The 14,846-nt window shown below is 45.1% G+C and overlaps 1 protein-coding gene across 1 annotated transcript in view; it reads left to right on the top strand.

Moving 5' to 3' along the window:
- LOC120937110 (gamma-aminobutyric acid receptor subunit rho-1-like) overlaps positions 1 to 14,846 on the top strand; it is a 104,359-nt gene that overhangs the window by 23,432 nt on the left and 66,081 nt on the right. Inside the window, exon 2 of the mRNA XM_040350090.1 lies at positions 11,306 to 11,359. Coding sequence (XP_040206024.1) covers positions 11,306 to 11,359 — 54 coding nt within the window. The remainder of the gene's footprint in view (positions 1 to 11,305; positions 11,360 to 14,846) is intronic.

Raw genomic sequence — 14,846 nt, 5'->3', positions numbered from 1 at the left:
ACATACCCTTTTTCTAAAAGCCTTTGTCACTGTCATAATAACCAAAGGGGTCAATTAACTAAAGATTACCTCATGCGATAACACGGCCACGTGACTCATTTGCATAAATTATTGCATGGGGTAAAAAAGTCCAATTCACAAAAAAATTACGATTATGCAGTATTTAACACAAAATGAAAAATGTGCCTGTAAATATCACAAACAAACATGCGGTAAGTCCAATTCACAAACAGAACAGAAAGTAAAAAAAGATGCAATTTTTATCACCAGGGTATTTCTGGTAGTATCACATGCGGTACTCAGATGCAGCGTGGGGTTCCCCTGAATAGCTGGTTGTTAAGAAGTGGGTTTCCTGCTGACAGCTGAATGTAAAAAAAAAAAAACATGCTTGAAATTAAAAACTCTTAAAAAAACAGCGTAGGGCCCCCTAATCCTTCAGGTCTGGTATGGATTTTGAAGGGAACGCCAAAATAAAAAAAAAAAGCCATAGGCCCCCACAAATCCATATCAGACCCTTATCTGAGCATGCAGCCTGGCAGGCGAGGAAAGGGAGAGACGAGAGAGCTCCCCCCCTCCTGAACCATATCAGGCCCGAGATCCTGCCCTCCCCTATGTAAATGAGTATAGGGTACATAGCTTGCATGTTGAGGGCAAGTGGTCTGGTATGGTCCGGGGGGAGGGGCACTCACTTGCCTCCTCCCCCTTCCTGGACTGCCAGGCTGCAAGCTCGAGAATGTTTAATTGCTGCTGTAACGGTCACCACCGTTTACGATATTCCCATTCCATCAACCACGACAGCTTATCTGACACTCCACAATCTAGCAGACACAATCCATCCCATTTCTCCAGAAAGACGAGACAAGCTCCGTTCTCTGAGTCAAAATGTATGAGCCCATGCTTTAATGGTTAGCTCTCTTATATACAGTACAACATGTTACAGTAATCAAAGGAACAAAGAACTCTCCACCCCCAGCATCACACAATGGGGCTTCAATACACCTTCAGATGGGCTAATTACTAAACATTGTCCAGACAGCCTGTCTCCGCATTAGAGGAGGTAATTACTACAGCTTGACAAGTCACATTCCACACACAAAACAGTATTATTAGCATACATAATGAAAGGTCTTTAGGAGCCAGGCTGAATTAACATCTAAAGCTAGACATCTGACCTTTACGACTTAGTTAGCATCTCACAATGGACAATGGAATGTCTTTCAGGAGTAGTCCCCAATTAACACCTCAAAAGCATGTGTCTTCATGTTGAATGAAAACACTCCACTGACCTGATGTGGGTCAGCATGAACCAAACTGTAATATTCCAAGATTTCCTGCAATATGAATTATCAGTTATCAGTCACATCTCATGTAATTTATAATTAATATTTCTCAGTCACCCTATGCCCAAAAGGGGCACAGGGTGACCCTAGACTCAAGAGTCATTAGTGAAGCTGGCACAGGAGTACCCCCTATCCTTCCAAAGTCTCTGGTTGTCACGGGTCATTCCATTACATCTCTCCCCTTTCGGTGGGAGACTGACACAGGAAGGGAACCCCAAACAGGTTGACTCCGAAGTTAGTCAGTAGTTCCAGTCCTCCAATGCTGGTATTCATACCGTACCCCAAATAAATTGCTCCAAATAGATCATTACTCACCCAGCCAACCTCTGCCTCTCTCAGAGAACATGCCTGCCGCTGGGGAGAGGCCTGGACCGGCCCTTCTCCCTGGAGTCCTTTCAGCCGCTGGAGAGAAGACAGGGTGACTGGGCTCAGTCCATCATGCTGTTTGGGGATCTGGGCCAACTGGCCCCCATCCCTGGGGTATACCAGTGGAGACTCGTGGCACTCTGCTCTGTTGCCAGCTCTTCTGCTGGGTTGCTGTTGGTGGAGACCACAGTCCCATCCACTACCACAGGAACTCCCTCTTCTGTTAGTTGAGAGCAGAGGCTTGTGGCACTCTGCTCTGGTGCCAGCTCTTCTGCTGGGTTGCTGTGAGTGGAGACCACAGTCCCATCCACTACCACAAGAACTCCCTCTCCTGCTAGTTGAGAGCAGAGGCTTGTGGCACTCTGCTCTGTTGCCAGTGATTCAGCTGGGAGTAAAAGCTTTACCACCTCAGCTTGTTGCTGGAGAGAGGGGCCAACTGCCCCGGCTCCCTGGAACTCCACACCATCCGCTTCGGCTTTAGGGATGGCAATCTCCATATTTTCCACTGCCGATTATCAGCCAGGATTTCAGAGTTGTCATCTGAAATTTCCTCATAGTCCCAGGCAACGGAAGCCCCACCCTGCTGCTGAGCAGAGTGTAGCAGCTGTCTGTAGGCGATCTCCAGCTTCCATTCCTGAATGGCCAGAAACTCCAAATCTTCCTGCAACCAGTGGCCTTCCGAGACATTAAATTTTTCCTCTCTGTGCTCCATTATGTCCTCCAAGCGCCACTCCCGGTCACCCCCGAAGTCAGGATCACTGGACATCCTCCAATACAAAAGTCCCAGGCCATCATAGTCAAAGCCTTCTGTGGGGCTGTCATCCGCTGACCATGGGAACTCTTGGGCTACATACCACCGGAGGGCTCTGTAGCTCTCGTCCAACCGCATCTCTGCCTGGATCAGCCTGCTTAACTCAGCTGTCCCCAACAACGGCATTCGTGCGTCATACTGTGGCCAGTACCTTACATGGATGGAGGGGAGAACCTTCCCCTGGTGTTGCTGCTCAAGAGCTAGCGCTTCCTTCCAGAGTTGTCAACGAATCACATCCAACCATCCCAGCAGGGCCTCCTCTGATACTGGTCCTTTGTGCTGTATCCGCATCTCTTGTAACCTCCTTCTGAATTCATCTTCCATGGAGACTGATATCTGCACCTCTCCTTTCTCTTCAGTTGGTGCTGCTGTGACTTCTGCTGCTGCAGCACCTCTTTGATGTAGCCAAGTGGCATCCACAGCCACTATAACCAGGTCTATGATCTCCGGTGGAGGGTTAGGACCATACTGTGCCAGTCCACGTTTAACAGCCCGATCAAAACTTTCTTCCTCGGGTGTCCTGTCTGTTACGCTGGGCCTTTCAGCTCTATCCATTTCGACAAGTTGTGCGATAATGTCCCTTTTCTTACAGTTGCTGGCCGGTCTGCCCTGGCTCTCCAGTAAGTCCATGAGGGAAGAGAGCTTCAGCCGTTCATACTGTGTCTCCATTGTCCTGTGTCCTTGTAGCTGTTCTTCTGGCGATGGAAACATCTCACTGCTGTGCCACCACTGTAACGGTCACCACCGTTTACGATAATCCGAGACAAGCTCCGTTCTCTGAGTCAAAATGTATGAACCCATGCTTTAATGGTTAGCTCTCTTATATACAGTACAACATGTTACAGTAATCAAAGGAACAAAGAACTCTCCACCCCCAGCATCACACAATGGGGCTTCAATACACCTTCAGATGGGCTAATTACTAAACATTGTCCAGACAGCCTGTCTCCGCATTAGAGGAGGTAATTACTACAGCTTGACAAGTCACATTCCACACACAAAACAGTATTATTAGCATACATAATGAAAGGTCTTTAGGAGCCAGACTGAATTAACACTTAAAAGCTAGACATCTGACCTTTACGACTTAGTTCGCATGTGTCCTCATATTGAATGAAAACACTCCACTGACCTGATGTGGGTCAGCATGAACCAAACTGTAATATTCCAAGATTTCCTGCAATATGAATTATCAGTTATCAGTCACATCTCATGTAATTTATAATTAATATTTCTCAGTCACCCTATGCCCAAAAGGGGCACAGGGTGACCCTAGACTCAAGAGTCATTAGTGAAGCTGGCACAGGAGTACCCCCTATCCTTCCAAAGTCTCTGGTTGTCACGGGTCATTTTACATTTAGCTGTCAGTAGGAAACCCACTGACAGCTGATGAGTCATCCATTGTTAAGGAAACGGCAGCCAACTTCCCAACCCGCTCCATAACAACCAGCTATCGTGCGATAAATGAACGCATGAAAATATATGGTAATTACTGCATTACCGGTATTTTACCACAAGCTATTTACCGGCAAATTCTTAGTGAATTGAACATTTGTACAATTGTTTCTGCATTCGTTATTTTAACACATTTTTTCAATCAATATTTAACTCCTAGTGAATTGGCCTTAAAATCTCTTAGGGTGAGCTTACATTGGGACTGTTTTAGGTGAAGCAAGCCAGGGTCCAGGGGTCCACCCATGTACAAGTGCCCCTAGTCACACTCCCCTTCTAATCAGACCAGAAAAACCTGTTTCATTAGACAGCTTTCTATGGAAAGAACTGTAATCTGGCACGGTTTGCATTTACTATGGCTGCAACAACTAATCGACATTATCGTTGAAAACTATTTTCATAATCAATTAGTTGGTCAGCCGATTAGTTGGCTTGCATACAGAATGCATTTTTTGTTTACATATCAAAAAATACAGTGTAGCACACATACATCTCAGTACACCGTTCATACATGTCAGTAAGTACCTAAAAACGTTTACACTAAACTGTAGCACATTGGTGTGAACCAGTCACATGGGAAAGAATGAGATTTCTACTTGAAATACATTTTCATGCAGCAAAATGAAAGAGGTTTACTGCATCAAAGCAGACAAGTATGAATAAGCCCTTAACCACTTCCCTACCGCCCATCGTCATATGACGTCCACAGATGGGATCTCCCATCCTGGGTGAACGTCCCATCTAGGGGGCGCGCACGCCGGCGGCATCATGAGGGACCCGATGCACTGCCCTGCGGCCGCGATGTCCGCCGGGCACCTGTCATTGCCCGCAATCACGGCTAGACTGTGGATTTGTGTGTGTAAACACACAGATCCACGGTCCTGTCATGTGAGGAGACCGATGTTGGGTTCCCAGTACAGAGGAACACACATCGTTCTCCTCCCCTTGTGAGTCCCCTCCCCCTACAATTAGAATCACACATTAGGGAACATATTTAACCCCATTCAGCGCCCCCTAGTGTTAATCCCTTCCCTGCCAGTCACATTTATACAGTAATCAGTGCGGTTTTATAGCACAAAAAGGTAAACTGTTAGCGCAAAAGACTAGTGCGTAAAAAATATAAATAAATGTGGACAAAGGATAGATCTAAAAAACACAGTCACAGTTTTTTAGTCCATGTTCTAGTATATGGTAATAACCAACCCTTTAAAAAAGGTGGGGGAGTGAAAGGGAGGATGATGAGAGGATGGTAGGCGGCAGCTGTCCTCAGAGAAAGCCAGCTCTGTAAGGGGAAGACAGGGGAACAAAACAGGAAGTGCCACCTAAGTGCAATTTGTCAGTCACAGTTTATGTGGTTAAAAGGAAATGCACTTACAAACATGTATTAAAAACGGGCTCATCTGTGTGTGGTAATCGCGGTGCGGTCCGGTTTCAGGTGCATCCAGGGTCACAGGTAGGCAGGAAAATGTTGTTGTTCATCCTGTGGCCATCAGGAAGCCAGCCAGAACCAGCGTGGAACGCAGACGATGACATCACCAGAAGCGGAACCAGAGAGAGCACCGGGGGAGAGACAGTATGAGGCAAACCACTGAGAAACTAGGCTACGTGTTCGGAGTCTTCTGCACCTTCTAAAGGCCTAACACAGTACTGCAGCTATTGTGCTATTTATGTGCTGTGACCGTCAGTGGGAGAACAGATACCAGCACACAAAAGGCAGTTGACAAAGGAAATATGTTAAGATAAGAGAATAGGACAAAGGGGATTGGGGATGGGGAAAAAGAGGGCAAGGGGAAAAAAAAAAGTCCGGGGGTGAAACTAAGAATAATGTATAAACAATATAAAAGGGTCTTAAAGCGGAACAACTGCAGAAATCAGGAGACTCATAAAGGATGTAAAGACTGTATCTTCACCATGTGATACATGTCAATAAATGCGTGCTAATATATAAGTAATAGTACTATATACATACACACACACACACATAGAAAATATATTACACACACACATACAGTATTGTGGGTGCGCTCACGAGTCCCGCTGCTGTGTCTATTGACACAGCCAGCAGGACTCGGCCCCGCTCCCCCATTCCTGTGTCACTGGATTTGATTGACAGCAGCGGGTGCCAATGGCTCCTGCTGCTATCATTCTATCCAATGAGGATGGAGACAGCGGGTGGAGTCGCTGGGCTCGTGCTCGTCCCTGGAACGGATGGGCTTAGGTAAGAAAAAGGTTGGCTCTGGGGGTAGCAGCAGCAGCACAGAATGTTTTTCACCTTAATACATAGAATGCATTAAGGTGAAAAACCTGGAGACTTTACGGTTAACCCCTATAAGCTTGACATACTTATGTAGCACTCACCCCCGAAGGAGCCGCTGATTAGTTTGGGATCGGCTTACTGAGTTACCTTCTTGACTTGGTCTAGGGGTGATTTCTGTGAGTGTGAATAAAGAGCAAGTGTCCAGACATCAATTCAGTTTTTAATGCTTTATTCCAAGGCCCAACACGGCCAACATCAACATGGCACACGACAGAAAAAGGTTGATGAGCGTAGAGAAACTTTAGTATCAGGTCTTGGATATGAAGAGAGAGAGAGAGAGCAAGCCTGCTCTCAGCAATGATATAGCTCAATTCGTCGCCACCCCAATCAGGGTGGGTAAAGTGCCCCCGGACAGGCAGTTATCTCAGGCCAGGCAGCCGGAGCGTCACTTGTGGATCACTGGGAGGAAACAGACCTCTGCCACAGGCCTGACTCAGGGCCTCTGCCACAGGCCGGACAACTTGGGATTTGTGAGATCAATTTGAGCAAATCTTCCCAGTTAGTTCAATCAGTGTCACCCACTGACAGCTTGAGCATACCTGTCATATGGTGTGGTGACCGGATCCCCGATGGTTCGTCTAGGCCTCCTGGACAACCTCTAGTTCTAGGTTCCCCCGAGCCGATCCCCCATCGCACAGCCTCCAGCTTAGGATCCTCTCAACAGAAGGTTGGGACCCAGCAAGTCGCTGGCGCCCCTCTCAATGTCAGGATAAGGCTCTGCATGGTGCACAACCTCAGCGAAGCAGGCCACGGTGGCGGGGCCCATGGATGCGCGTACCCTGAAGGTGGGTACCGCACCTGGAACTCGGGCCCCGCATAGAACACCCGCCAAAAGCGACTGCCCCAGATATACCCCCCTACCAGCATGCCCAACGAGGGAAGAACTCCTCTGATTGGCTGCTGGGAGAAGGTGGGTCTGTCAGAACCCCTCTAGCGCCAACTGCCACCCAGGGGTGATAACATACCCCTGGAGCGCAGACTGACCTACAGGACCGATTCTGAAGTGGGCAGCAGCCTGAGTTTCCATAAATCATGAATGGAAGTAAAACTAACCCTTCCATTCCCCACTAACTTTAGTGTAGCGCCCGCACTGAAAGTAAGAGGGGCGCTACACTTAATAAGATGATTTTTTTTATCCTTCTTACAAGTCAATACAAATGTATAAAAAATACATTTTAAATGCATGTACATGCATTGCAAATGCATGGAACTCAATACACAAGGTTGTTTTACTCCAGTCATTAGGTCCTTAATACTGCTCGCTTCTCTTGGATCTGCATTCTCAAAGGTGCATAAAATGCTCTTTTTAGCCTGTTCTGTAAGTAGTGGTATTTTATGTTAGTTAAGCCTGGTACACATAATGAGATTATCGGACAAATGATCTTCCGTTTTTTTTTTGGCATGCCAGTCTCCATATCTAAAATGAATAGGTTACTAACCTAATCCACAAGAGAGGTACAGCCAAACAAGCTTTAATAAATGAATTCATCATTAAAAAATGCATTTTGTATATACTCAGGTTATCTTTGTGTAATAGTAAAATTTGTTTGATGATCTGAATCATTTTAAGTGTGATAAATATGCAAAAAAAAAAAAAACGGGAAGGGGGCAAATACTTTTTCACAGTACTGTACTTTATTTTCACTACTCTCTCCTTTATATAAATAATGCATATCCCAACATTGTCACAGAAGTTGGAAATTTGTAGAGGTATCCTAAATATTAAAAATACATTGTTAGGCCCCGTACACACGACCAAACATGTCTGCTGAAACTGGTCCGCGGGCCAGTTTCAGCATACATGTTCGGTCATGTGTAGGCGCGAGCGGACAGAATTCCAGCAAACATTTGCCCGCCGGGCCTTTTCCCAGCGGACAAATATTCCTGGACTTGTTTTAAAACAGTCCGCTGGAATCCTGCCCGCTCGGACATGTTCGGTCGTCTGTACAGACCTACCGTACATGTCCGAGCGCCCGCCATCCCTCGCATGCGTCGAATGACTTCGACGCATGCGTGGAAGCATTTAACTGGCAGGCCCACCGACGTCACCGCGTCATCGTCGCGGCGACGCCGCGGACACGCCCCGCGTATTGTTTATGCGCGGATTTCTGTACGATGGTTAGTACAGCCATCGTACAGAAATCCCCGGGCAGACATGTACGGTAAAAACGGTCCGGCGGACCGGTTTCATCGTACATGTTTGCCCGTGTGTACGCGGCCTAAGATTCTGTGCAACTTTAAAAAGTGGCATTATATTGTTATTTGTATTTGAGTAAAACTCACAACCTTTCAATGTCCTTTATTGCAGAAGCCTGGAATTATGTCTCATTCACCTCATAGCACATCACAACACCAGATAATAGCTGTACATGTGTGTTGTAGTGCACGTATTCCCTCCTAATTGCCCCACAATGCACATATACAGTAAAAAAAAAAAGCACAAACACACTACAACACACAGATGCAAATATTGAGTGTATTGCAGAGTGTTATAGAAAACCAGGGGCAGTACGCTGTATTGAGACATGATGACAGTCAATTCAAAATAAAAGGCTGCCTAGTGCAATGCGAATCAATGCATGAAAATACATGTGTTTTAATGCCCTCATAATATGAATGAGCCTTTACTGGATACTTTAATAAGTAACAAATATCACCCATTGGAAGGCAATAGGAAAAAGCATTAAGACCTTATGCACACACATTTTTAAACCCCTAAAATGTAAGAAAACAAAGTTTTCCCAACCTCATCATTAAAAACGATGTTGCCCACACACCATCGTTTAAAAAAAATGATCTAGCAAATCGCGGTGACGTACAACACGTACGACGGCACTATAAAGGGGAAGTTCCATGCAGATGACGCCACCCTTGGAGATGCTTTAGCTGATTTTGTGTTAGTAAAAGACGATTTGAGCTTTTATATCTGTTACAGCGTGATGAATGTGCTTACTCCATTATGAACGGTAGTTTTACCAGAACGAGCGCTCCCGTCTCATAACTTGCTTCTGAGCATGCGCAGGTTTTTTACGTCGTTTTAGCCCACACACGATAATTTTTTACAACCTGAAAAACGACATAGTTTAAAACGACGTTAAAAAATGCAGCATGTTCGAATTTTTTTTTTTTTTTTCGTTTTTCAGAACCTGAAAAATGATGTGTAGCCCACACACAATCATTTTAAATGACGTTTTTTAAAAACTATGTTTTTTTCATGCTGAAAAATGATAGTGTTCCGCGGCATCAGTCTCATAGGGCCCTGTATACGAGTACCACTCTTAACTGCATTCAGCCACATACAGCTGCAGTGTATTTCAACATGTCTTTGATTATTACAGGCTGCTGCTAGCATTAGGCTGTACACTACACCTGTGTTACATAAAAATGGCTGTTTTTTTTTTTTTTTGGATGGGCCAAACCGCTCACGTGCATGAGGCTTAGGATGTGTGCTTTCAAAGCAAAATGCACAATTTTAGTACAATAAAACCTTGGATTGTGAGTAACTTGGTCTGCGAGTGTTTTTTTTTTATACATTTTAACTTGATAAACGAGTGATGTCTTGCAATACAAGTAGCAACTGAATAGAAGCCAGCGGTCACACCGGGTACGATTTAAAGTAGTGCGATTTAAAGACTGACTTCAATTAAAGCATTACTTCTATGAGATTTGTAACGATTTGATATGACTTCAGTGCTACTTCAGTGAAAGAGGCTGTACATGTCATAGGGAGGAACAGTGATGTTATGAACAAAGGTTTAACTAGCCAAGGGTTAATATTTAACTGCATACTTAGATGTGCCTCTTTTAATCATCAACCATGTGAGTTGCTAAATGTTGTACCTTCATTAATTGTAACCATATTGCTACACTTGTGCCGCGTACAGACGATCGGACATTCCAACAACAAAACTGTGGATTTTTTTCTGATGGATGTTGGCTCAAACTTGCATACACACGGTCGCACAAATGTTGTCAGAAATTCCGAACGCCAAGAACGTGGTCACGTACAACACGTACGACGGCACTATAAAAGGGAAGTTCAATACCAGTCGTTTTAGTAAAAGTTTGGTGAGAGACAATTTGCGATTTTCAGCCTCGTGCTTTTCAGTCCGTTAGGCCTCGTACACACGACCGAGTTTCTCGGCAAAAACAGCAAGAAACTTGCTGTTTTTTTTTTTGCCGAGGAAACCGGTGGTGTGTACACTTTTCGACGAGGAAACTGTCAAGGATCCCGTCAAGCCAAAAAGAGAGCATGTTCTCTATTTCCTTGACGGGAATGGAGAAAATTGGCTTGTCGAGTTTCGACGGCTTCACAAGGAACTCGACGAGCAAAACGATGTGTTTCGCCCGTCGAGTTTCTCGGTCGTGTGTACGAGGCTTTACAGCGCGACGAATGTGCTATCTCCATTATGAACGCTAGTTTTACCAGACCAAGCGCTTCTGTCTCGTACTTGATTCAGAGCATGCGTGGAATTTTGTGGGTCGGTATTGTCCACACACGATCGGAATTTACGAGAAAACTGATTTTGTTGTCGGAAAATTTGAGAACCAGCTCTACAATTTTTGTTGTTGGAAATTCCGAAAGAAAGTGTCCGATAGAGCCTACACATGGTCGGAATTTCCAGGCAACAAGCTCCCATTGAACATTTGTTGTTGGAAATTCCAAGCGTGTGTACGCGGCATTAGAGGTGCCTCTCTTCTCTTTTTATACTCTGTATACGCTCCTGCTGAATTCTGCTGGGTTCTGTTTTATGCATTCCCTTTATGCATTCCCATTTTTTATTTATTTTTTATGTGGTTGTGGAAAATTCGCTTTTATATATATGAGTGCTTTGGATTACAAGCATGTTTCCGTAACAAATTATGCTCGCAATCCAAAGTTTTACTGTATTTACACAATGGATATTATTTTGAGAAAAACATATTTTTATGCTAACAGATGGAAAAAAGCATTATGAATGTGACTTTACTACAGTATATTTGGAATGTGTAAAATTGTGCTTTGTGTCTTCATTACAGTAGACCACAGAGACAAAGGAGAGAAATACAAGAAGAAGCACACAAGCAAGGCAGGTAAGCTAATTGTTTACAATTTAAACATACGTGACTGTTTTTTTCATTAGTTCACAATTGTTTTTTTTTTTAAAGTAGGTTTAAACAATATATTTATAAAGACATAAACTTGCAGGAGATTGGAATTTTCTAGTATAACGTGTCAACATAATATGCAGTGTGGTACATGGAATAATAACTATCAGGGCAGAATATATTTAAAATTAAGTGGTATAGTGGAAAGTTACTGTATATTTTGCAAACAAAAAGTAAATTTTCCGTCTGTAATTTGATTTGGTTTGAGATGGGAGGAAACTTCAGTTTAGGTGCTAATAGAGGTCTCAATCAAACTAAAAAAAAGTGCACATAGCCCTAGGCTGGGACTCTGCAATACATACCATGGGCCTAGTCCCCGCTTTATTTCATGAAGCTTTCATGGGGAGGGATTGAATCATAAAATGAATCAGGATTCTAATGCTTCTTTTAGAGCTAAACCTGATAAAACCAGCCTTGAACCTTTTGACAACAATGGGGAAAGGGAAACTGTTGGTGTTTCCAGTGAGGACATTGCACCCTTCCCCTTTTCAGAAATGGCCGGGTGCCGGAGGAGGTAGAGTCTGAACCTGAAGTTATGACTAGCTCTTATGGTGAATGTGGTCACTTCAGTTCAAAACAATTGAAAAATCCTACATTGGTTATAGCCAGTAAACATAAAAGTGGTGGCTGGAAAACCCATTTATCCTGACCATAGTTTTTCCTTTCCATACATGTTTCTTAAAAAAAATTAGTTGCGTCAAGTAGCAAAGCAAGGGGAGGATGTTTGTAGAGCAGTGGTCTCCCGGTCTCCCAGCTGTGGCCCGGGTGGCCAGATGCGGCCCTTTACTTGCTTTTATTCGGCCCTTGGAGCACCATTTTATCCACTAATACCAACTATGGCCTGGGACACAATTCCCCACACTTACACCAATGATGGGGCATGCTCACTGACTCCAATGATGGAGTACTATTTCTCTCATTGACACCAACAATGGGGCACAATTTCTCCCAGGGTCACCAACAATGGGGCGCAATGAAACCAATTAAGGGACACAATTCCTCCTAGTGACACCAATCAGGCACAGTTCCTCCCAATGATGACAAGGATGGGGCAGAAGGCTCTGCATGACATTTCGGTGGTGGAATATCAGTTTGATCGACTTTTTGGACTTTCATACATCAACCATAAGGATTCACTCTTTGCACTGACTTTGAATTATTTTTTTGTATTTTTTGTTTTTTTTGCACTTGAAAGTATTAGGATGTCTTTCATGCACCAAGTGTGTCATATCACATTTAAGATTGAGTTTTTAATCATCTCTTTAAGATTAGCACGATTTTTGGTTTACTGTATGTCAGCCCTCAAAAATTCCACTCCCCTGCTCGCATTTTGTAAGTGTATTTTGAGGGCTGGCGAGTGTGGGCTGCCTAGGAGCAGGGGGGGGGTGAGCACCGCCAGCAGCCTGGATGGTATGGCAGCCATTCTCCCAGCGATCGTAGGGGAATCGATAGGAGAGAAGAGAGGAGAGCCGCTGCCTGGTTGATTAGAGCGCTGGGAACATAACAGCTTTCATTTCAATAGGTGTGTGTTCCCGCCACGTGCCGTCATATACAACCCCTCCCCCTTGTCCGGGGAACTTTGATAGACAGATCACCCATCCCCCAGGATTTGACACGCGATTTGTCTATCAAAGTGCTCGGACAAAGAGGAGGGGTTGTATATGACGGCGCGTGGCGGGGAACACACAGCTATTGAATATGTTATGTTCCCAGCGCTCTAATCAACCAGGCGGCGGCTCCTCTCCTCTTTCTTCCCCTGCACAGGTAGGCTGCACTGGGGGGACACAGGCTGCACTGGGGGGGACACAAGCTGCACTTGGGGGGACACAGGCTGCATTGGGGGGACACAGGCTGCATTGGGGGGGACACAGGCTGCATTGGGGGGACACAGGCTGCATTGGGGGACACAGGCTGCATTGGGGGACACAGGCTGCATTGCGAACACAGGCTGCACTGGCGAACACAGGCTGCACTGGGGAGGACACAGGCTGCACTGGCAGACACAGAGGTCACAGACTGCATTGAGGTCACAGACTGCATTGATGGACACGGGCAGGCTGCATTGGTGGATAAAGTTGTTGTTAATATTTATTTTTATAACTTAGTTCTGCATAAAAAATGTAAGTGTAATTTCATGAGATAATTTATGAGGCTGTGTTTAGGGGTGGAATTAAGGGAGGGACAGGATAGGTGTTGGGCGGGAAACTGGTGGCGAGTAACCCTTGAGGCCTGGCTAGAGGCTCAGGACTTAAAATTTTGAGCCCTGCTGTATGTGTTACCTGGTTTATATCACTTGGTTAATCGCTGCAACTAATTTTTGTACACTATGGCCCAGATTTACAAAGCACTTACGCCAATGTATCTCGAGATACACCGCATAAGTGTAAGTATACGCCGTCGTATCTATGCGCCGTGCCCATAAACTGAGATACGCCTGAAAATAGGCTTCATCCGACCGACGTAACTTTCCTACGCCGGCGTATCGTGGGCTCATATTTACGCTAGCCGCAAGTGGCGCTCCCATTGATTTCCTATTCAAATATGGAAATGAGGGAGATACGTTGATTCACGAACGTACTTGCGCCTGGCGCATAATATACGCGGTTTGCGTAAGTCGTACGTCCGGCGTAAAGTTATTCCCCATATATGAGGCGCAATTCATGCTAAGGTATGGACCAGGGAACACAGCCGTCGTATTTTACGTCATTTACGTAGTACGTGAATAGGGCTGGGCGTAAGGTTACGTTCACGTCATAGGCAGTGATCCGTCTTATCTTAGGGAGTAGTTCCGACGTGATTCTGAGCATGCGCACTGGGATACGTCCACGGGATGGCGCATGCGCCGTTCGTTTTAAGTACTTTTGATGGGCACTCGGCCCATCATTTGCATGGGGTCATGCTTCATTAGCATGGCTCACGCCCACTTCCACTTACGACGGCTTATGCCGAGGGAACCCATCGCAGTTTGGGAGGCAAGTGCTTTGAGAATTTGGTGCTTGCCTCTGATTATTATTATACAGGATTTATATAACGTCAACAGTTTACGCAGCACTTTACAACAGAAGAGCAGACATTACAATACAATTTAAAACAGTATGAATCGGAAAGCCCTGCTCGTTAGAGCTTACAATCGCAAAGGGAGGGTCAAGAGATACAAAAAGGTAATAACTATAGGGGATGGGCTAATGAAGAAAATAAATGTACAGCTGTGGGGAGCGAATGGGCTTCTCTGAAGTGATGAGTTTTCAGCAATCATCTAAAGGGGACAGAGTAGGGGATAGACGGTTTGGGGTAGAGAGTTCAAGAGGATGGGAGAGGCTCTGGAGAAGTCCTGGAGGCGAGCACAGGATGAGGTGACAAGGAAGGTAGAGATTAGGAGGTCTTGGAAGGAACGAAGGAAACAATTTGGTTT

This window comes from Rana temporaria, chromosome 4 (assembly GCF_905171775.1).
Source record: "Rana temporaria chromosome 4, aRanTem1.1, whole genome shotgun sequence".
NCBI classification, from domain to species: Eukaryota; Metazoa; Chordata; class Amphibia; order Anura; family Ranidae; genus Rana; species Rana temporaria.
This window is presented reverse-complemented; position numbering and strand designations above follow the sequence as displayed.